This window comes from Peromyscus leucopus, chromosome 5 (assembly GCF_004664715.2).
Source record: "Peromyscus leucopus breed LL Stock chromosome 5, UCI_PerLeu_2.1, whole genome shotgun sequence".
NCBI classification, from domain to species: domain Eukaryota; kingdom Metazoa; phylum Chordata; class Mammalia; order Rodentia; family Cricetidae; genus Peromyscus; species Peromyscus leucopus.
Genome location: NC_051067.1, coordinates 76,408,887 through 76,432,705, shown reverse-complemented (window position 1 = coordinate 76,432,705; position 23,819 = coordinate 76,408,887). Strand labels below are relative to the sequence as shown.

At 40.6% G+C, this 23,819-nt stretch overlaps 2 protein-coding genes across 2 annotated transcripts in view; one reads left to right on the top strand and one right to left on the bottom strand.

Annotated features, from left to right (window-relative positions):
• Positions 1-1,005: 1,005 nt before the first annotated feature.
• Orc6 (origin recognition complex subunit 6) lies at positions 1,006-9,603 on the bottom strand. Its single transcript, XM_028893963.2, has 7 exons — positions 9,262-9,603; positions 8,034-8,163; positions 5,660-5,823; positions 5,196-5,285; positions 3,206-3,318; positions 2,630-2,698; positions 1,006-1,452 (listed from the first exon to the last, which is right to left on the bottom strand). The coding sequence occupies exons 1-7, from the start codon at positions 9,324-9,326 to the stop codon at positions 1,316-1,318; spliced, it is 768 nt and encodes a 255-aa protein (XP_028749796.1). The 5' UTR covers positions 9,327-9,603; the 3' UTR covers positions 1,006-1,315.
• A 75-nt stretch (positions 9,604-9,678) lies between these two features.
• Positions 9,679-23,819, top strand: part of Vps35 (VPS35 retromer complex component) — a 39,222-nt gene continuing 25,081 nt past the window's right edge. Inside the window, exons 1-5 of the mRNA XM_028893961.2 lie at positions 9,679-9,785; positions 15,445-15,543; positions 20,230-20,326; positions 22,031-22,154; positions 23,313-23,495. Of these exons, the coding sequence (XP_028749794.1) occupies positions 9,783-9,785; positions 15,445-15,543; positions 20,230-20,326; positions 22,031-22,154; positions 23,313-23,495 (506 nt within the window). The 5' untranslated portion in view covers positions 9,679-9,782. The remainder of the gene's footprint in view (positions 9,786-15,444; positions 15,544-20,229; positions 20,327-22,030; positions 22,155-23,312; positions 23,496-23,819) is intronic.

The following is a 23,819-nucleotide window of genomic DNA, read 5'->3' as shown; positions in this document are numbered from 1 at the left end:
GCTTTTTCTGTTTTTTTGTTTTCTGTAGAGAGAAGGAAGGTTTGGAGCTGGATGGGTGGGAAGATGGGGAAGATCTGGGAGATGAAGAAAGGGAAACTTGCGATCAGAATATATTGTATGAAAAAAGTTATTTTCAATAAAAAGAATAAATTTACATAGTTTCTTTTATACTGTTAAAGGGTTACATTTTTTTTAGTGTATGGATATCAAAGAAATAAACTTTGGTGCACTGTCTAAATGCATAACATGGTGTTAATATGTAATTATGTCAGGATTCTGTGAAGTTTAAATTTATTATTTCTTCACAGCAGATATTGTACTACATGCATGAAAATGTACTGGGGTCTGATATGCCTCCCAGCTATTCTAGGCAGCAGTGAGACAGGTTTTCATGTATCCTACACTGGCTTTAAACCCATTATGTAGTTGAGGATGACTGTGAACTTCTGATTCTGCCTTCTCTTCCCAAGTCCTGGGATTACTAGGGTACACTATGCCTGGTTTTGTGCGGCACTGGTAACCAAACTCAGGCCTTGGAGCATGACAGTCATTCCAGCAACTGAGTCACATTCATAGCCAAAGCAGTATCTTTTAATTTCCACTTTATAGATGGAGCAAACAGAAGTTAATTGTATTTGTTCATGTGGCAAAGTAGAGTGGGTTTTAAACCCAGGAAGTCTGAGTCTAGGTTCTAGGGAGTAGTAGGGCTCAGTACACATGGGCTTTTTCTTCATTAGAGTAGATAAAGATTTTGGCCTAATAAAGATTACTCAATGCTGAGAACTGCAACTCAAATGCATATAAAAATAACATTTATTGGGTTGGAGAGATGGTTCAGTGGTTAAGAGCACCAGGGTTTGAGTTGCAGCACCAACTGACAGCTCGGACTGTCTGTAACTCTAGTCTAAGTGGACCCAGCACCCTTTTCTGGCCTCCATTGGCACCAGGCACACATGTGGTACACAAACATACATGCAGGCAAAATTCTCATAAACATAAAACAAATGAATCTTAAAAAAATAAACATTTATTAACTTAGGCTCTATAACACTGATTTAGTGAAATAAAATAAAAACACAAAAAACAAGTAAAATGTCTGAGACACCTTTCACCTTGAAATGTGTATTCTAGGTTAAGTCAGGAGACTTTTCTTAAGCTTAACATAGAGAAGGAAAACGGTCCCAATTCCATCCAGAGTCTACGGAGGTACTATGGTTGATCTATTTCCACATGAGGTGCCTAGTGCTAGTGTCTTTCATATTGAGACAATCCTCAGCACGCCTGGTATACAAGTTTGGATGAATCCTCAGGCCCTTCATCTTCCAGGCTCTGCGGCAGCTGTTTGAGCTTTGGCAGCTTTTTCCAAAATCTTCCTTTTCCATTCTTCATAATCCTGTGTCAGACCTTCATCTTTCAGTGCTTTATGTGGGGTTTCTATTACTTCTTCTATTTCTATAAAGGAAAGTTATCAAAAGTAATTTCAAACTTATGTTTACAAATGGCATAGAAGTAAAAATTAAAAGTATCTACTTCAATTAAGGTAAAAGAATAAGACTAAATGAAATGTAACATGACAAATTTTGCTTTTCTTTCTTACATGCTAAGCGTTCTAAGACACTGAACAACAGTTTGTATCTCGAGTAATCCCATCACAAACATTATGAAGTAGGTGCTAACATTAATCAGGTCCCACATATTAGAAAACTGAAGCTGTTAGCATCAGATTGTCTTTATAGTTAGAGTTCCTATGTAAGTAACTAGAAATGAATTTGAAAATATATTTTTAGGGAAAAAAAAGTAGTCAATCACAAGTTACTTTTCTGGTTATCCAAACAGGGACCTCACACTAGATCATACTTAAAGCAAACGAGTAGTTTGACTCGATCGGATCTTTTCTATTCTTTTAGGTTCAATCTATTAGGACTTGCTGTTCAAATACTAGGTGGAGTTGAGTTCTCTAAACCAGTTCTGAGTTTGCCCAATTTATGTTTGGGTCTCTGTTTGAATTCTATTTGGTTTGCCTAAGGATGTTAATTGTGACAAAGCAGGATATGAATCCTGGTAGCTCAGCTACCCACACTCACACACACTGCTTTGACAAGGTCTCACTGTGTGGACCTGACTGGTCTAGAACTTGCTTTGTAGACCAGGCTGGCCTTGAACTCTTGAGTGCTGGTATTAAAGGAAGAACTGAGTGTTGGGATTAAAGATGTGCATCACCATGCTTGTACTGCACATACTTTCAAAAATTAGGAATATTTTTATTTTTGGCCACTTTATATATATTTTTACTTACACTTCTGTTGCTTCCATTTAATTATTGCTTAAAAGAATGTTTTTGTTGTTGTGAGATGATATCAATGTGTAGCCCATGTTGGAATTCACTATCTAGACAAGCTGGCCTTGAATTTACAGCAACCCCCTTGTGTCAATCCTTTGAGTGCTAGGATTACAGGTGTGTACAACCACACCTGGCTTGAAAAATAGGTCTTATCCAGAGTTAGTGGTCAGACTTTTCTCTAGTGCTGGCTCTTGTCATGCAAACTGTTGGGAGTGCCACAGTATTGCTTACTGCATAAATCATACCGCACCAATTTCAGCACCAGGACAGCTAGGATGCCCTACCTACCTTTTGCTGGTGTTTCAACCACAGACTTCTTTTTCTTCAGTGCTGGACTAGCTAAATCTCCAGAGTCTCCTTTCAGAAAAGGAAAAAGTGTTTTCAAGGTTAATTTATTTTATTCAATTTTATTATTTAGTCATATAGGTCCTTAGGTGGATCACAGAAATTCAAACCCAGGGGAGCAAAACGAGATGAAGGAAAGGCAGATAATCTTGCTGTTCTCTTTCTGGGTGTTTCTCTTGTTAGACATGAGAATCACTTCCACCCTAGCTTATGTACACAGAAGCTGACATTTAACATTGGAGTCTCTTTGTTTTGAGACAGGGTTTCATTATGTAGTGCTGGCTGACCTGGAACTCAATCTGCAGACCAGGCTGGCCTCAAACAAAGAGCTCTGTCTGCCTCTGCATCCTGAGTACTAGGATAACTGCTTGGATGACACTGATGTTTCTTAAAGAATATATTTTCTAGGCATGGATTTGTATTTTCTAAGGTACTAAAACACCATGTTTGAAGAACTGGCCTGTCAATTTTCTCATGAAAGAATTCATAAATCAGCATTTTCAACTACAGAATACTTACTGTTAATCTGCTGCCCAATCTTCTCTAACTGCTTACATAGCCGATCAAATATTGCTTTTTTCACACCAGATGTAGTTATCATTTTGGTTTTATCCACTTTTACCTTCAGAATTCTAAAAAACAATTTCATAAATGTGCTTTTTTCAATATCACCAAGTTTCTTAGCAAGTCAACCAGATTATAAACTTCTTACTTTTTGCCCACACTTTACTAAGATTCTCCAGCTATCTAGATTTTGCTTTATTCTCAAGGCCATTAGCTAGAAGCTTATAAATTTGCTCTTATTGAACTGGGAGCTAAAATGCATCTGTTCTGCAATAAATGGGGCAACTAAAGCCATCTGTTGTAGAGCATCACACCTCTTAGACATTACCAGTTTGCAGAACTTGCTTTGAGAATGATTCTACTTATAAAGGAGAGTCATCTCTCTTTGCCCCACTCCCAAAGCCCAAAACTCTGCTCATATTCCTCTAGAGCAATCAATTAAAAATTAAACAAACCAACTGAGGCTGAAAGAGATGGCTCAGTGGTTAAGAGCACTAGCTACTCTTTAAGAGGGCCTGGGTTCAATTCCAATACCCACATTGTAGCTCACAACCACCTGCAACTCTAATGTCTTTTGGCCTCCACAGGCAGCACATTTGTAGCGCGCGTGTGCATACACACCACACACATACCTCCCCCCAAGACAACTGACCATTTCTTGCTCAATTTAATATAATTCCAAGAATGGAGTTATTTGACTATTTTCAGTTCTTGTATCATTAATTACATTCCTTCCTTGTACACCCACATACCCTTGTTGAATTAAAAAGATATTATTCATGAATGGCAATCACTCCTAGTTATGTTGCTAATCAAGCCAAATACACCAAAAAAAAAAAAAAAGAAAAAAAAGAAAAAAAGACTAGATAGTGAGAAATATATTTTTTAATAGACTATTACATAATTTTTCTATAGAAAGTTCTCTCAAAAGGTAAAATAACACAACTTCAAAGATCTAAGAAATTATTATTTCATGGTAGTAATTCAGTATGCATACTGACAACTAAATATTTTGATGATTCAAACACAAGAATTTGAAATGTTTTATACTCAAATGAACAGTTGTAGGCAGTACTTTTTAAGCAATATGCCTGGAAAATCAAACATGACCACTGTCTTGGCAGATTTTATCACTTACAAAAAGCAGGGTCTGAAACAACAATACCTTGCTTATATACATGGTTGCCACTTGGCAAGTAAACTTCTTGAAACACTAGTTTTAAGCTGGCAGCTATATTATTAGGTAATCCAAGAATCTGATTACCAGGCCACAAACCATAGTGTTATAGGTTTGGAGTAGAAAATGTGCTGAGCTGAAGTCAGTGAAATCAGGAGTTTTTTTGTTTTTTTTGTTTTTGTTTTTTTGGTTTTTCGGGATAGGGTTTCTCTGTGTAGCTTTGCACCTTTCCTGGAACTCACTCTGCAGCCCAGGCTGGCCTTGAGAGATCCGCCTGCCTCTGCCTCCCCGAGTGCTGGGATTAAAGGCGTGTGCCACCACCGCCCGGCTCAGAAGTATTCTTTTTTTTTTTTTGGTTTTTTGAGACAGGGTTTCTCTGTGTAGCTTTGTGCCTTTCCTGGAACTCACTTGGTAGCCCAGGCTGGCCTCGAACTCACAAAGATCCGCCTGCCTCTGCCTCCCGAGTGCTGGGATTAAAGGCGTGCGCCACCACCGCCCGGCTCAAAAGTATTCTTTAGGAATGAAAAACTCACATATGGGCAAAATTTTCCAATGCAATGGTAAAAGAACACTAGACTAGATCCAGGCGTTGGGGTGCACACACACTTGAAATCTCAGAATTTGGGAGTCTGAGGCAGAAGGATTACCTTGAGTTTAATACACAGTGACTTTCAGGCCAGCATAGACTACACAGCAAAATTCTGTCTTAAAAACCCACAATACCCCCCTACCCTCTGCCCCTGGAAAACAGAACAAAGCAACGCTTACTTGCATGCTGAAAGCAGTGCAGCAGTGGTGAAAAGCGGCCTGGACAAGTCCAGGTCTGCTCGCTGTGCTTCGGTAAGACTAGACTCGTAGCTAGGAGACAACAACGTTTGCGGAGTTATTTGTCATGAAGTGTACGTTTTGGTTTTACTCAATCACTGGGCAAGCCTCAATGAAACATCTCACTATTAGGATAAGAATTTATACTGTACCAAGCTGATAATAAACAAATAAATAAAAATGAAAAAAAGTATTATTTCAAAGGGGCTGAAAATGCAATGAAACAATTTAGAAAACAAAACAAAACTTACTTGTAGTCTCATCTGGCTCCCAACTTGCATTGTCCTGAGCTATTGCTAGCATTTGTTTTTTGACTGTGCTGTAACAACTGACTTAGGATTTTTTTTTTTTTAAATATTTATTTAGGAGCTAGAGAAACAGTTCAGCGGCTAAAAAATTATACATACCTTTGCAGTATCTTTGAAGCCATGGTCACTGCTTCTGTACAGCTGAACTGTACAGCTAGGTCTCTTATTCCAATATTTGAATTTAATCCCAGTAAACACTCAAAAGATTTAAGACAGCTCTGATACATCTTCTTGTTCAAGCCAGAGAGCTTAATTAAATAAGCCTTTGAAAGGAAAAACATACAAATTTTAAGTTCAATATATTATTATCCTTAAATACTTATTAAGTGGTATTCTTGCAGGCCGCAAGAATATATCATAGAGATTCAGCTGTGTATTAAAGCTGAACTTTGACCGGCCAAGGGCCTGTCAAAAGGCAAGCCATTTATTATGAATATTTGGTGTTACCCAGCCTTTAATATTCCAGCTATCTTCTGCAATGAAATCCTTGTGTGCCCAGACCAATTGGTAAACAGTTCAGCTCCCCAGACCTGCTGAACCTACTAAGTTACTAACTGCCCTGCTGAGCTTAGGAGACAAGCTGGCAGGAGACACCTAGCTTTGTTTCCTGTGCTAGTGAAGCTCTGACCATCCTCTGGTCTTGAGGAGGCCTAGTGGCTCTCCAGAGCACTTTGAGAACAAAAGAGGTTTTTACATATCAAGGTGAGAAATAAAACAACATTCCAGAGGAGGCTGGGAACCACGTGCCCAAGGAAAGAAAAGGCAGGTATTTTCAGTAGACAGGGAGAGAACAGCATGGAGAAGAGAAAAGAGAATGGAAGAACTAGATGGGTAAGAACTTGAGAGGAACAAACTGAGATGGGGAAGAACTAGATTGAAGGGCTAGAAGAGAGAACTAGAGAAACGAGATGGAAGATGAGGAAGAGCCAGATGGGGATGAACAAGATGAGGAAGAGCCAGATGAGAGAGAAAGAGATGGGAGAGGAGCTGATACAGAATGGAAGAACTAGATGGATGAGAACCTAGAAGGGACAGAACTAGATGAAGGAATTAAGATAGAACCTGGAGGGGACAACAGATAAATGTAAAGAGATATTGGTCAAGAAAGGAGCTAAAAATAAAAGCAGAGTATAAGCTTGTAGAGAGAAAACTGACAGAATAATAAAATGTATTGACTAAGGAATTTAGTGTACATAGATTCATTTCTTTTTTTTTTTGGTTTTTTTTTTTTTTTCGAGACAGGGTTTCTCTGTGAAGATTCATTTCTTTTCATCAAAGATTAATTACCAGCTGGTTGTAGATTCTTCCCCGACCCTCGGAGGGGACTATCGAGGGGCTGGACCCCAATAGTCCCCGATATGGTATTAATTATGTGCTAACTTTATTTAACTCAAAAATCAACAATCATGCTAAGCAGTCTACTATTTCCAAGAACTTTAAAAATGTTTAAACAGTATTGCTTGTCTCAGCTTTGCAAATATCCAGAGGGAGACACATATATGTGATTTTGGAGACAATGTGCAAATTACTGGGAAAAATAAGGGAAGTATTGAGAGTAGCGTGAGGAAGGTATGTGTCTGGAAGTAAGGGGAGAAGAGCGGGACACTCCACCACAGCAAGGAACCAACTCCATCTGGGGGAAGCTGGGGCTTCATAAAAGATATGACAACAAAGCAGGCTCACACTAAGACAAAAGGAACTTGGCAGAGGAGAATCGAGAGGGGAGTGTTGTAGTAGTTACAAAATTACAAGTCACTAAGTGATTATAGCTTGAGGTCAGGGTGAAAGAGACCGAAGAGATGGATAGCAACAGAAAGTTAACAGAGCTTTAATGAATACATCAATTACGACACAAGTACTGCTAGATACATTACATAAGGATAGATATCAACTCTAGTCATAATAACCCAGTGAAAGACATTTTTTATCCTCATTTTATGAAGAAATTGGCAGCTCACAGAGTTAATCTAACATTTGGTTTCAAACATGTGACTCTTCCTGACTCTAAAATTCTAAAACATTAAGGATTTTGAGAAGGCCTGGTCCAGCTGTGAGAGTTAATCTCAACTTTCAATTTGAGGTTTAGATTCACTTGGAAGAAGAGCCTCTGGGCATGCCTATGGGGGATTATGTTGACTGGATTAGTAGGGGTGGGACGACAGACTTGCTCACTGTGGGTGGCATACTTTCCTGCCACAGGATCCTGGACTGCCTGAAAAGGAGAAAGTGAACTGAGTACAATGACTTCCTAACTGTGACTGCCATGTAGATTCTACAAGTTGCTTTGATTTCTGTGCCAGGATAGATTGTACCCTTGAACTGTCAGCTAGAAACCCTCTCCTGTGAGCTGCTTTAATCGGGGTGATTTATCACAGCAACATGAAAAGAAACAGAGCCCACCACAAGAAGATTAAAATGAAACAAAGAAGCCTGAGTGTCACATCAGGTCATTCAGATGATGGAACCTACTTACTCTATCCAGGGGGCACTTCATGCAGGAAGCTGCAAGGTCCAGGCATATGACAGCACTGCTGGTTTCTGAGCTGTGTGCAGACAGACCGGTACACCTCACCTTGGACAGCCGTAGGTACTCCTCTGCTTTCCTGGTTATAAAGGCAGTATGTTCACTAAAATTGTTCCAGCAATTGTCCAACACTTAGGCAAAGAACTGAAGGCAGCCCGATGGACTCATACCCCACCTAACTTTTATGCAAGTTCATATGGGGCCTAGAATTCACATCCTTTGGGGAGGTAAAGTTCTTTAGGTGGGACCAAAATGACTCTAGACTTAGCTGTGTCCAAGCGCTTTTAAAGAAAAGTGAATTCAAGTCTCCCCAAACAATCCTTCTCCTAACATTTCTTGAAGAAGTGTAAAGAGCTGAAGGCAGGCAGGTTTGAGCAAATCAAATCCTTTCTTTCTCTTCCTTAAATGAGTGGTTCTCCGTTTTGGAGGCTTGTGAAAACAGTTCTGAGTCCCATCCCATTTCTGGTCAGTAGCCCTGGGATGAAGCTTACAGACTTTTTATTTCTAACAAGATGACACTGTTGCTGTGGCGGATTCAGGATCACATTTAACGAACCGCTATTTTAATAATCACGAGTCCTATCTTCAAATCTATTTAGAGCGCCTTTCTTTCCCTTCCCTCACCTCATGGGGTGCCGTACGCTTGCCTGCAATAGCGTCACTCCATCGACAGATCATACAATTATCCCCCCAATCTCAAAGGCTTCTGAAAACCAAGGCTATCTGGGCCACTCTTGCCACATTTCCCCAAGCGTGGCACTATCTAACAAACCAGCCTCAAAGCCACCGGGGCCTTTCTGACTCGTCATTCCAGCTCTCCACTCTGTACAATATCCTCCCTTACTCTTGCCATTTAGTCATTTCCACGGGGTCCGTCCTGCCTGTCCCGCTCACCGCTCTAAAAAGGTTCTGGAGCCTGAGAAATGACCAGCGGTTCACCCTGTCCGGCTCCTTTCCCGACCGCAGTGCATCCCGCAGAGCTGGACGACTGCAAACGCCCTCTGAAGTCATCTCCCACAAGCCAACAGCCCGAAGGCTTTTCTCCACGAAGGGCCGCCCGAGTCTCGCCCAGACCAGCGTGCGGTCATTCCCGCACCGCCAGTGCCTCCGGCGTCGCCTTGGGAGGACCCAGGGCTGCGAGTCAGGGACGCATCCCAGCACGCACGGCCGCACTCACCTCAGGACACCCGGCTCCGCCAGGCCGAGGCGCGGGGCGAGGCGCCGGACCAGCTCCGACTCCATGGCCCGAAGAAATGCGCGCGGAAACTCAGATTGTCAGGGCGCTAAGACCCACCCCCGGCGCGTCCAGATTGGGCACAAGAAAAATGAGACCGTCCCACAACCAATCCTGGCCTTCCTTCTGCGCAAGTGCACACGAGCGTGCGCTGGTCCGGGAGACGTGAACGAGCCCCGAGCTCTAGCGCAGCCTTTCTACTGCCGCGAACCCCATAACTACGGATTCCCTTCCTGCTGTCCGTAGCCCGCCGCGGCGCAGTACTAGTGTCGCCCCGCCCCGTCCACTGCACACCGCCCTCGGCCTCTCTTCCCAAACCACGCGAGACTTGAAGTGGACCAATCGAAAAGCCGCCACCAGCGGAGGGCGGGGCTAGAGAGGGCGGGGCTCGGGAGGCCGCGTCACCTGACGGCGGGCGGCTCCGGCAGAGTAGGCTCGGCGGCTTGCGGGTCCCCGGAGTCACCATGGTGAGTGAGAGGCAGCCGTGGGCCAGTGGGTTGCCCCTGTCGCAGGCCTCGCTTCTCCCAGCGGACCGGAGCCCCGCGGGCAGAGTGGGGCCCCTACGTTCCGATCGAGGCCCGTCCTAGCGGGGCTGGGCCTGCGGGCTGGGGCGCGGGCTGGGGAAGGCCGCGGGCAGGCTGCGGTGGGTTGCGGTGGGCGGTGGCGCTGGATTTGGTCTTTGCCCCGAGACCCGGCGGCCGCTCTAAGGAGTGTCTTGGGCTGGAGGTTGTGGGTGTCGGTGGAGGCCTGCAGCAGCCTCTTGTATGGAATGGCCGCCTTCCCTCTGAGAGCCGGAGTCCCAGGTCTGCGGCCCCAAAGGTGGAGTTGAGGATGTGCGGAGCGGCTGAGCTTTGGGCTGGCGCTGCTGTAGCTGGGACGCGCCCAGATGGTGCATTTCCACCTTTGTGCTCGGCTGTGCTCGCGGGCCCCACGGCTTTTCTCTGCTAGACGTGTCTTTCAGTGGGGCCGCAGTGGCCCCCCGGCCTTCCGTGGCCGCATAGCCCCTGATCTTGTAGTGTCTGTCAGCGAATCCTAGGGACCTGTTCGCGTGAGTTTCCCGAAGGACTCATGATTTCTTTCACTGAACCCAACCACCAGAAAGGAAACCACTTTTCCTTTCTCATTTGTTCACTGAGGACTCTAGCTCACTTGCTGGGAGCAATCATTCTTCTTTGGGTTTCTCTGTGATGGTAGCACGTCGTGGTGTGCCACTAGCCTTATGAACATGAACTTCCTCAAAATTCGAATCCTGTCTGTTTTCCACAGGGCAGGTTGTCGCTTGCATCCTACTAGAGTTTGGTGTAATCTGCTCTGAACAGATAATGTTTTTGGATGTTGGTATGCTTACGTCCGTTTTAATTATTTCAGTATCCATTCTTTGTATTCAGAATTCTGTATTTCACCATTTTACTTCAAGTGTGTTAATAGGAAAAACCAGTATTAAATCTTTTTGTTGTTGATTTTTTGGAGTGGGGGTTGGAGATGATCTTGCTAGTCTCGTACCAGCTTACTATTTCATGGTCAGCGTCCTCTGTTCCAGCTTGCTGAGTTCTGAACTTTTACTCCCATAATTTGCTAAATCTTTGATGTGTACTATTTAATATGATACTTTGCCTTACAAGGTGATTTTTTTTTCCTTCAGAAGTTTTACAGTCCGGATTTTGTACATAACCAGTGTGACGTTTTAGAATTTGTTTTTTCAACACTTACTAGTTGGCATCGTGTTTAATTACACAAAGCATTTGAGGATACCCTACAGAGTCCATTTATGTGCTGGGCGAACCAGGTTGGAGAACAATTTTTTTCTGTAAATTTTACTGGACAACGAAACCTAGGTATCAGTTCTGTCGTAGGCAGTTTTTAGGAGTTGAGCCAGGTAGTCTCCCAGTCTCACTTTGGCATCTAGAAACAAGTGTTGATCTCATTGGCACTTTACTCCTAGAAACCCAGAGTTCAGTTCAACTAACCACACACCTGGTGGAGGAGACATGCTTTTGAAACATACTGTAGTATAGTACTTTGGGGTTATGATGGGAAAGACTTGTGTCAGGAGATTGAGGACGACCTTGGGAGGTAATGTGAACAGATTCTGAGGAGAATGGGCAGGAATTCTCAACAAGGAGAAAAGAGAATATTGCTATTTAATGTTCATGGTGTGCTCCATCATAAGACTTTTGGGGTATTGCTACATTAGTGTATGTATGGAATTCAAAGTGGAGGGGTTTTTGTTGTTTGCTTTTTTTTCTTTTTGCACTTCTGGGGATTGGACCTAAGGTCCTCAGCCTGCTAGACATAAACTCCAACATAAACTCCCCAGCCCAAATTGTTTTAAAGTTTCTGTCCACTCACCATCCTTAATTCTCTCTAAAGTGTTAATTTGTCCTTATCACCAGTTTTAAATACCATTTTCATCAACATGATCAAATTCAATGTCTTAGCCAGGCGGCGGTTGCACATGCCTTTAATCCTAACACTTGGGAGGCAGAGCCAGGTGGAGCTCTGTGAGTCTACAGAGCGAGATCCAGGACAGGCACCAAAACTACACAGAGAAACCCTGTCTTGAAAAACCAAAAAGAAAAAAAAAATCAATATTTTTAAGGGATTAGTTTTCATTTTCCTATTGCTTTATGTTGTATTGTCATATTACATCTGCACTTATAAGTGGGAAAATTGACCAACAAATAGGTTCCTGTAACCAGTAGAGGTAATTGCTTTCATCTAAAGAATATACTAATGCTTATGAAGTTTTTATTACTAAGTTACACATTCAGAACTTTATGTGTGCTATTTTATTTTTCTAGTCCTTACCAAAAATGTGTGACCTCATATAGCCCATTTTATAGCTATATAATAAAGTGTATTTACACACAGTAACCAAAGCTGAAAAACAGTCTATATCTCTATAGGTGAGTGAATCAATACATGTATATTTGTAAATATATATATATTCACATACATGCATATACATATACACACACATACAGTCTTTAAAAAGAGGAAAATTCTGACAAATGCTTTCATACAGATGAACTTTGGACATAACTCTAAATGAAATAAGCCAGACACAATAGGAAAATACTGTAATTCCATGTATATAAGGTACCTATAGTAGTAAAATTGCTTATCTGAGGGACATTGGAATATGTAGGAGTGTTGCTAACTTCAGTGGGCTTAGTTTCCATTTGGAAAGATGAAAATTTGGAAATTTGGGAGATGGAAGGTGGTGATTACTGTACAGTGCACTGTGTGTAGTAAATCTTATTGTTATAAAATTGTGCTAGGAATGGAGAGATGCTCAGCAGTTACAAGCATTTACTCTTGCTGGAGACCCAAGTTCAGTACCCTTGTTGGGTAGCTCACAGTTGCCCCAAACTCCAGCTCTCTGTGATCCTACATACTGTTCTGGTTTTTGTGGGCACTCACTTGCACATGCCCCAATACAGAGATATACATACATATATAGATACATACAATTAAAAATGACAAATTTTAAAAGTCCTATATCATTACTTTTAAGTTGACCTTGAGCTTTTGCATTTAGATGCAAAGAACACACACACACACATATATATATATACATATACACATGTATATATACATATTTACATACATATATACATATATGGAGACTGATTTACTTGGAGGACTAGCCAATGTGTAGTAAATTTCATTGAGTTTGAGTCTAGGGATGTGTGGCTCAATTGGAGTTCTGCCTAGTGTATGTGAAGCCCTCAGGTTGTAGCCACAGCATCATATAAACCAGGACAGAGTAGCATGTGCTTGTAATCCCAGCACTAGGGACATAGAGATGGGAAGATCAGAAGTTCAGGGCCATCCTCAGCTACAAAGTGAGTTCAAGGCTAGCCTGGGCTACATCAGACTCTGACACAAGAAAAACATTTTTTATTCATTTGGAATCTTTTTTAGCCTTGTTTTGTTTTTTGGTCTTTCTTTTCTTTTTCTTTTTAACAGGGTTTTACTCTGTAGCTGGGGCTGGCCTTGAACTTGTAATCTTCAACCTCCTGGATGCTGAGGTTATAGGCATGAGTTATCGTGCCTAGTTTAAGTCTAAATCCTTAAATGCTACTTGCCTTTCTACTTCTGGAAAAAGCATTTTATGCTAATATTTCTCCTATATAAATTAATGTTTCTTTAAAGTTAAGACATGTGTTTTCTTTGAAATTCATTTATAATTAAAATAAGTATTTTGATTAGAAAATTAATGATGTGTATGTGTGTTATTATGTGCATGTGAATGCAGGTGCCTGTGGAGGCCAGAGTTGTTGGGTTCCCTGGAGCCGGTTATAATTGTTTGTGAGCCACTTAGTATGTGGGGACTAAGAATTGAACTCAGGTCTTCTGCAGGAGCATTGAGCACTCTTAACTACTGGACTATTCCTTCAGCCCCTTATTTATGATTTTGGAAAAGAAACAGTTGTGGGAAAACTCATTTTACTAGCTTATTAGCAAAAACAGTACAAAGAGGTGGATGACATTGCTCATTACTCAGTTTTTTTTTCCTTCATTCAAAATCAAGATAAAATTTTTAATCCAAAATTAAACCAAGACAAAGCTTTTAGGTTTTATAAACCAATGTATTTCAGAAGTGGATTTTTTTTTCTGTTTAATCTGAAGTTTTTTGTTTATCTTAGATTTGAAACATGAAATTTTACTTTCATGTTTATGTGTAAATCCTTCTACCTTTTCTAATTCATTATGTAGAGAGGTGCTTTTCCTCTAGTAAGTCTTAAAATTTTTAAATGAAATTTATATAAAGTAAACAAGCCATTGGCTTTTGATACATTCCCTTTTGTTCCAAAATATTTTCATTACCTCAAAAGAAAGTTTTGTACTCATTAATTGGTGATTTGCCTGCCTTTCCTCCTTTAAATTAGTAGATCTGTTTAAGGTATTTCATATGAATGGAGTCTTACACCATGCATTTATATCAGATTTCTTTCATTGGTGTAATGTTTTCTAGGTTTATTAAAAAATATGCATGTTTCAATGCTAGAGACCTTTCTATGGCTTAACAATAGCCTATTGTGCATATTTACTGCTTATCCATTTATCTGGTTAGTTATATTTTAAATCAGATATATCATCAGAAAGGTCTAGAATCAGCTAATCTGTGTAGTGAACATTTATGAAACACACATTGTGTATACTGGATCTCAAACATATGATTATATATAATTACATGTTAAGGCATGATGCGGTGGTTATGTAAATATGGTGTTATTTAACATGAAATATTGGTTAATTCTACTTGACAGGGAGAATGAGTTCATTTTGCAAGCAGTTTTGCTGATGGCATGGAGGAATAGATTTACTTTGTTCTTTTGCTGTTTATCTGTGTTTTTGAAGTAGGTATTTGAGGAGACTATCTTTACCATTTTCTATTGTAAGTCACTAACAATTCCAGCTATTTTATTCCAAGTTGTTTGGTTTTTGTTATGAGGGAGGGGGATGTGTTTTTCTTTTTGGAGCTGAGGACCGAACCCAGGGCCTTGTGCTTGCTAGGCAAACGCTCTACCACTGAGCTAAATCCCCAACCCCAGGGATGTGTTCTTATAAACTTATTTCTTGATGTAAAAGTTGTTAAAATGTAGATGAAAGTAGTTGAGAGGGAAAGAGAAGTTCTTAAAATTTTGGATTGTACTAGACTTATTATAAAAAAGAGCTTGGGTAAACAGCTATGTGCCAGTTGAGTTTAGAGCACTATTAGCAGAACATAGCCATAAATTACCACCATGAGGTTTTTTTTTGATGCCAGCTAATTTTTATTTTTATTTGTTTATTTTTTTTTTGGTCTCACCATGCAGCACTTGCTGTCCTGGTACTCACTATGTAGACCAGGCTGGCCTCGAACTCACGGAGATCCATCTGCCTCTGCCTTCCGAGTGCTGGGGTTAAAGGTATGTGTCACCACACTGGGCTGAGGCCAGAATTTTGAGTCACTTCAACTGACAAATTAGATATAGAGCTAGAATGAACCTTATGTAAAGATTTTTGGAAAAGGACTATGACTAGAACTACAGAAATAACTTTTTATTTTTTATTTTTTTGACTAGGAGAAAGTGCTTATGAGCCACTAATGAAAGTATTTTTAAATGTTCATTTCAGCCTACAACACAGCAGTCACCCCAGGATGAGCAGGAAAAACTCTTGGATGAAGCCATCCAGGCTGTGAAAGTTCAATCATTCCAGATGAAAAGATGCCTGGTAAGAGTGAAAATGGGAGAGAGACAATGGTATACTGCAGATTCCTAAACAAGCACCTCCATTTCTAAAATTAAGTATCACTACTGCTTTTTGGTCCATCTAATTACTACCAGTAACTGTCTCAAATTCATCTGTGCTTAGCATTGTACATACTTTTGAACAGAGAGCCCTGCTTCTCCAAATTGTGTGCGTGCCTAGTGACTGTAAACTCAGGGGAAGGAGAGATCTTGACTTTTAGTTACACCTTGCCACATTAGCATCTAATCCAAATATCTGGCCCTCTTTGGTTTTGTACCTTAGACTTGAGGAAAACTTAACATATAATGGGTGTTCAGTAAATACTTCATGAGTGAATGTATTTGAATGCCTCAATTACGTTGTTTTTTTTTTTTTTTTTTTTTTTTTTTTGCCTGAGTATCCTGAGAACTTTTGAATATGTACTTTTATTGTAGGAACTAGCTTAAAAACTATACTTAAAGATACATGTGGTGGTGTTGACTCTGGAGGCAGAAGAGGAACAAGAACTTGAAGCCACTTCTGGTTTACATAGGAGATCCTTAAAACATGAAGACAGAAATTACACACCCTGTTTATAGGTTTTTATAGTCTAAAGATAGGAATACTCTGCATAGATCCTGTGTGATAATGATTAAAGAATTGAACCAAATAGTCAGGTACTTTAAGCTATAAATTGTTAGAGTGATACTTTAAAGTGTCTTTATGTTTTCCATGGATGTATATGGTATGTGTGTATTTGTGCACGTGTATGCAGTCCAGAGGTTGATGCCAGCTGTTTTCTTCAGTTGCTCTCCATCTCATTGACAATTTCAATTTCACACATATATACACTAAACTTAATTTTGGTTGTTTTTGTGACCCATTACCCATTCTCATCCTACCTTCTCGTCCACTGAAATCCTTCTTTCTCTTCTATTTTGGTGTCCTTTTTTTTTTTGACCCACTGAGTTTAATTATGTAGATTTGCCTCACTGTGAGTGTGGGGTTGTATCCTAGAACATGAGCAACTTGTCAGCTACACTACTAAAGAAAATGGTATACTCTCTCCCAGGACCCATTAAAAACCCACGGTCCCTCAGTGAGCAGTGGAACATTATGAGCCCTTCCCCCGTTTGGGGTGAAACAGACAGATCCATTATTTCACAAGTATCCTCAGCTGCAGTGAGTGTAATGGCCACATCAGGGTCACAAGACAACAGTTTTAGCACTCCTCGCCAACTTCTGACTCTTACATTCTTTTCACCCTCTTTTGAGATGTTCTGTGAGCCTTGGGGACAGGGTGGAGCACTCCACAGTCACTTTGGCCAGTTGTGAGTCTCTGTGTTAACCTCCCTCACCATTAAATGAAGTTTTTGTGATGAAGGTAGAGAGCTGTACTAATCTGTTAAGTATAATTATAAATATATAGAAGGCAGTTTGATTATGTTGAGCAAAATAGTAGTAGTAGGTTTTCCTTAAGAACCTGTGCCCTTCCAGCTGGTTTATTTCTTTAAGATTTATTTTTTTATGTGTATCAGTGCTTTATCTGCCTGTATGTATGTATATGTACCTGTGTGTACCTGGTGCTTGTGGAGATGAGAAGAGGATATCTGATCCCCTGAAACTGGAGTTACAGATGATTGTGAGCTGCCATGTAGGTGCTAGGGACTGAACCCAGGTTCTGTACAAGCACAGTGCTCTTAACAGCTACAGTCATGAGTTCTCAAGGTTATAGTACTGTGGAGAGGGCCTTAAATTCAATTAAGAAGTGGTTAGTTACACCTACAGCATTCATGGTTTCTCTTATACCAGTGGGCACATCTTGCCAGAATAGTTGTTATCATAGCTTCAAAGGTTTCCATCTGGGTAAGACTGTTGATGACTTTCTTCTCCTAGTATCACACCCTAGTACTAGGAAAGGTAGCCAGTTGAGAGGAAGCTTTCTGTTCAGGTATAGCTTGGTTTTCCCAAGTACTGCAACGGGAATATGTGGTCTCTTCAGCAGTAGGGTCTTATCATCAAGTTCTGGTGGGAAAAACACAAACAATGGTAATAGCTTATATTGTTTTGGGGGCATCTGGGACCTCCCTGACCAACATTCATAGGAAGATCTCCTATACCTGGCTTAGGATTTTTGTTTAGTAATCTGTGGCTTCTGGGAGGAGCATTATCTCCCGTGTAGTATACCTCAGTTAAACTCTTCATAAAAACTACATACTCTTAGCCGGGTGGCGGTGGCTCACGCCTTTAATCCCAGCACTTGGGAGGCAGAGCCCGTCGGATCTCTTTGAGTTCGAGGCCAGCCTGGTCTACAGAGCGAGATCCAGAACAGGCACCAAAACTACACAGAGAAACCCTGTCGGGAAAAACCAAAAAACAAACAAACAAACAAAAAACCCCCTTACATATTCTTAAATAAGCTTATAAATAATAGGTTACCATGTGGCTTCTCCATACATCCTTAGTGTTAGCTGTTCCTCTATTACTTCCTTCTTCACCCTTCCCTCCTGTCCCATCCCTTTCCTCAGTGATTCTGAACCTGTGGGTCACAACTCTTTGGGGATTGAGCAGCCCTTTCATGGGGGTTTCCTAAGATCATCAGAAAACACAGATATTTACATTATGATTCATAACAGTAGCAAAATTACAGTTATGTAGTAGCAACAAAAATAATTTTATGGTTGGGGGGGGTCACCACAACATGAGGAACTGTTTAAAGGTTGCAGCATTAGGAAGGTTGAGAACCACTGCCTTATATAAATCTTACCTACCCCCATTATTCTCTCTCTTTTTTTTTTAAAGATTTATTTATTTATTATGTATACAGAAGTGGGTGCCAGATCTCATTACAGGTGGTTGTGAGCCACCATGTGGGTGCTGGGAATTGAACTCAGGACCTCTGGAAGAGCAGTCAGTGCTCTTAACCTCTGAGCCATCTCTCCAGCCCCCCCATTATTCTCTTTATACTTTCATATCTCTCTGTTCTACTGTTCCCCTTAAGGCCTTTCTGCCTTCTGCTCCCTTTACTCCCCCCTCACCACCACCATAAAGCCCCTTTCTAGTTTCTTAGCTTCTGTAGGTATTCCTAGTTAGCACAAAATCTAAGGATTCAAATCTAGGACCCACATATGAGAAATAATATGCAATGTTTTTGTCTTTCTGGGTGTTGTTACCTTTTTCGGCATGATTTATTTTTTTCCAGTTCCATCTATTTGCCTGCAAACTTCATCCTTCTTTACATAAGCTGAATAAAATTCTACTGTGCATACATGTGCCATGTTTCATTATCCACTCATCAGAAAGGAAATAGAGCTAAGTGGAGACCAGCTTTGGCAGGAGTCTCAGCAAGCTTTATGAACTTGCAGGGTGATCTGGTGTAGGGGCTGAAGCTCTAGGGCCTATCTGTATGTCTTACTGTTTTTGTGTATGGGCATTTTGCCTGCATGTATATTTATTTGTGTGCCACATGTGTACCTGGTGCCCTTGGAGGCCAGAAGAGGATGTGGGATTTTCTAGAACTGGAATTACAGACATTTGAGAGCTGTCATGTGGATACTGGGAATTGAACCTTGGAAGAGCAGCAAGTGTTCTTAACTTCTGAGCCATCCCTTTAGCCCTTTGTTCCCTTCTTGACCTCAGAGTATGCTACTGGAAGTGGGATTCTAAGTCTCCATACTTTTTCTGATCTCAGAGTATAACCAGCAATGGGAACATAAGTCCTGGCACCATCTGTGTCCTTAGATCATGACTGGCAGTGAGTTCCTAAGTCTTTGCACACTACCTGGCTTCAGATTATGACAGCTGCTGGGACCCTAAGTCCTGATTTTCCTCCCTGATCTCAGAGTGTGACCGACAGCAGCAGGATCCTAAGTACCAGTGGCCCTTCCTCACCTCTCTTTCCATCTTACTTTTTGAGGTGGAGTCTCTAACTGACGCTGGAGCTCAATTCATTAGGCTAGACTGCCTGTGAGCTCCAGAGATCTGCTGTGTCTTCCTCCTTAGGGTGGATTACAAATGTGGGCTGCCATACCAGCTTTACCTGGGTGGTGGGGACCCAAATGCAGGCCCTTACATTTGCACAGGAAGCACTGTACTCTAAGCTGTCTCCCTGGCCCTGTTCCTTATGTGTTCTAAAGCTCAGTATTCTCTTACGTCTTACTGTTTTGGCTTTCTTATGGGTAAATTCAGAAAGAAAAGTAAATGTCTTGGAATAGAAAATGGGTTTTCTCTTGCTTGTTTCCCTTTCTGAGCGTGGATAATGTTTCTTACTGTGTCTCAAAAATTGTATCTGTGAGTGAAATGGGATGGCATATGGTAGTTATAAAGCTCTGAAGAACACTAAGACTTATTTACATGGATAGTCACTACAGAAGCTGCAAAGAGCCTGAAGTTCTGTGACAAAGCCATTGTTAGGATACTTATCTTGATGAAGAAACTTAGCTATGAAACATACAGTCTTAGTTATGGAAGCCTTGTAAGCTTTGGGGTCCTGGTGAGGAATTAGGCTTTTTTTTTTTTTTTTTCTTTTTTCTTTTTCAGTAAAGAGAGACTTGTGAAGTTGATTTTTATGTGACTAAAATAAGTGTGGTAGACTCTTAAAACTATGTAACAGATCTTTGGTTAAATAGAACCAAGATAAATGTTTAGTTAAATTAAGCATTCTCATCAATTCTTTTGCTATTTCTGTAGGACAAAAACAAGCTGATGGATGCTCTGAAACATGCCTCTAATATGCTTGGAGAACTTCGGACTTCTATGTTGTCACCAAAGAGTTACTATGAACTTTGTATCTTTTGAATGTTGAAGGATAAATATTTGGACCATATTTGTTTCTTGATAAGGCCAATTCTGTTGTAGTTGCTGGATCTTTTTTTTTTTAAAGTAGAACCAATACAGATTTATTAAGGAAAAGTGAGAGAAGAACTCTTGAGAGTGGGAAGGCCTCCAAGGAAGAATACCCTATAGTTTTAATTTATTTTTTAAGATTCACTTTCCTTTTTACATATGAGTGTTTTGACTGCATGTGTGTATGTATCTGCACCACACTCATGACGAGTGCCTGCAAAGGCTAGAAGAAGCATCAGATCCCCTGGAACTGGAGTCACAGATGGTTATAAACCACTGTGTGGATACTGGAACTCGAACCCAGGACCTCTAGAAGAGCAACCAGGGCTGCTGTTGCTGCTCCTCCTCTTCTTTTTAAAAACGGTTTCTTATTTCTTAGCCCAGCCTAACCTCAAACTAAAGCAGTTCTCCTGCCTCAACCTCCTGGAGTCAATTATTCTATTATTTTTTAGACAAAATAGTCCTCCTCTAGGCAGATACTCTGAATGAGAAAAGGAAAAGTTGCTTTCAGAGTACCCTTTTTTTATAAGCATTAATCTCTCCCCAATTTTTTTTTTTCAGTGTTGGCTGTTGACCTTACTATTAGGCAGGCAGTCTTCCAATTGAACTCAGTCCATCCCTATATGCTTAAGTTTCTCTAAATAGATTGCTCTTATATCTCAATTTTTGAAAAATATTGAGGCTATTAATTGTTTTCTGGATTTTGTTGTTTGTTGTTAGTTTTGAGGCAAGCTCTTGCTGTGTAGCCTTGCTTGGCCTCTTAACTCACAGTGATCCTCCTGCATCTGCCTGTTATGTGCTGGGATTACAGATGCATGCCACCATGCCTGGCAGTGCCCCTGCTGCCCCCTTTTTAAGGTGATGAGACTGGTCTTAAAGTCTTGGGTTCAGCTGATCCTGTTTTCAGCCTCCCAAGTAGCTGGGAGTTTTGTTTTGTTATGTTTTGTTTTTTTGAGACAGTATATTATGATATAGCCCAGACTGGCTTTGAACTCTCTATCCTCCTGCCTGAGTGCTGGTTTCAGACATGTGCTACTACACTAGCTTGAAATTTTTTTAAATTTATTTTTTATGTGCATGACTATTTGCTAATGTGTATGTATATGCATCACATGCATGCTAGTGCCCAGGGCGGTCCAAGAGGGTATTTGATTCCCTGGAACTGGAGTTAGGTGTGGTTGTGAGCCATCATGTGGGTACTGGGAATTGAACCCAAGTCCTCTGCAAGAGCAGCAGGTGTTTTAAGCTGCTGAACCATCTCTACAGCCCAGCAAATCTTTAAAGTAATAAAAGCCAACTGAAATTCTATCTTCCTTTTAAACATTTATTCTTATTGGAAGCCTGAATGTAAAATACCTTCCCAGTGGGTTTTCTTTTGAACTCGTGATCCTGTAGCTGTATCCTCATGAGTAGCTGGGATTATAGGCATGTACCTCGATGCCAGGAGTCCAGAAGTGTGTGCATTTTACTGTGTTTGATGGTGGTGGAAATTGAACACAAGGTCTTCCTTGTGAGAGGTAAGTGTTAGCACTGCTGAGCTACATCATTAGCCCTGCCCAATAGTTTTAATAATTCCGACAAGTAGTTGTGGAGTTGTTTTTTTATTGATTTACCTTTATTCTTAGTCCTTAATCATAATTAAAAGATATGGCTATTTCTGATGAACTGCACTACTTGGAGGTCTATCTGACTGATGAGTTTGCTAAAGGAAGAAAAGTGGCAGATCTCTATGAACTCGTACAGTATGCTGGAAACATTATTCCAAGGCTGTAAGTAATTAAGGTCTTTTCTATCTACACTTTTGAGGCTTTGTGTTGGGCAGTACAGTAGTCAGTGAAGTCTCATCTGACGAACAGTTACTGTTGAATACTCACCTTTGCATTTCTTGCCTTAAGTAGTATCTTTTTTTCTTTTTGGAAATCTGTCTCTTTTTTTAGACAGTATCTCATTACCTTGAATTCATGATCCTTCTGGCTCAGTCTCCCAGATGCTGGGAATATAGGCGTGAGATACTATGACTAGCTAACATTGGCTTTATTAAAAAGACAGACATAATGGCATATGCTTGTAAATCCAGTGCTTGGAGGCAGAGGCATTGTTGGAAGTTGAGGGCAGCCTGGTTTGCATAGCAAGTATCCAAGTCTGCTGGAGCTACATAGTGGGAAAGAGCAGATGTGTGTATGGGAGAATCAGAAAAGAAAAAGAAAATCAGTAGTAGTTCTCACAAGCAACCGTGGTTACCATAGTCTAAGAATATCAAATAGGAAAATCCTAGAAGTAATTTAGTTTAAAATTGTGCACTATTCTAAGTAGCCTGCTAAAACTTTTCATTGTTCCCTTGGGGGTGCGAATCATCCTTTGTGGAGCACAGTGTATGTTATCCACCCTTTAGTCACTTAGTAGCTATCTTGTTGGAACAACTGTGCTGCTGAGATAGCCAGTGCTACCTCAGCTTCACTCACCCTACTCCACTCCCATTCCATAGTCATTGTATCATCTCACATCATTGCCAGAATGGTGTGTGCAGCAGAGTGAGATAGAGGAGGGGTATTCACTAAAGTTACCTTTTGTAATAAACATACTGCATGGCTGTCGTGTTAGTCACTGTGGCTTGTCACCGTGACTAATAAAGTCATGAGTGTGTATGTACAGGGGAAAAGAATGAAACATAGTAGCTTCAGTTTCAGTTATCAGCTAGGTATCTTGGGTTGTATTCTTCATGGACTGACCACTGGGATCAGTCAGTGATACTATTTTTTTTCAAATATTTTTAGTAACATTAAAAGTCAGATGATTTTCTCTCCATAAACAGTACTGTTGAAGACAACATAGGTTCTGTCTTGATTATTTAATATGTGTGTAGTATATTTGGACAATCAAGTTTTCAAATATTGTCTCTAATCAATATGTTTTCTTACCTCTCCTAGTTATCTGTTGATCACAGTTGGAGTTGTATATGTCAAATCATTTCCTCAATCCAGGAAAGATATTTTGAAAGATTTGGTAGAAATGTGCCGTGGTGTGCAGCATCCACTGAGGGGTTTGTTTCTTCGAAATTATCTTCTTCAGTGTACTAGGAACATTTTACCCGATGAAGGAGAGCCAACAGAGTAAGTAATCTTGGCCTAGTTGTAGTGTTGTTGGTTTTTTTCCTCATAATAAAATATCAAAAAATTGTAGAATATATACAAAAGTAAGAATATAGCATTTTTGTATCTAGATTTTCATTGAGATATAGAACTAATTCAGTATGTATGGTATGAAGCAAAATGTACTCATATTCAAATATATATTTGGAAAAAAATCTTTGAGTTAGAATCTGCTTTTTTTTGGGGGGGGGGGTTCAAGATCCTTGACACAGGATTTTGCTATGTATCCTTGGTTCTCACTATGTAGCCCAGGCTGGTCTCTTAAGTGATGGGATTACAGGCATC

What these genes read in the sequence shown, in the direction of transcription:
- Orc6 (XM_028893963.2), bottom strand. Translation starts at nt 9,326, where the DNA reads ATGGAGTCGGAGCTGGTCCGGCGCCTCGCCCCGCGCCTCGGCCTGGCG. An exon ending in GCTTCAAAGATACTGCAAAG is followed by an intron (nt 5,286 to 5,659) that starts GTATGTATAATT and finishes GTTGTCTCCTAG; the next exon opens with CTACGAGTCTAGTCTTACCG. An exon ending in GGTTGAAACACCAGCAAAAG is followed by an intron (nt 1,453 to 2,629) that starts GTAGGTAGGGCA and finishes TTTCCTTTATAG; the next exon opens with AAATAGAAGAAGTAATAGAA.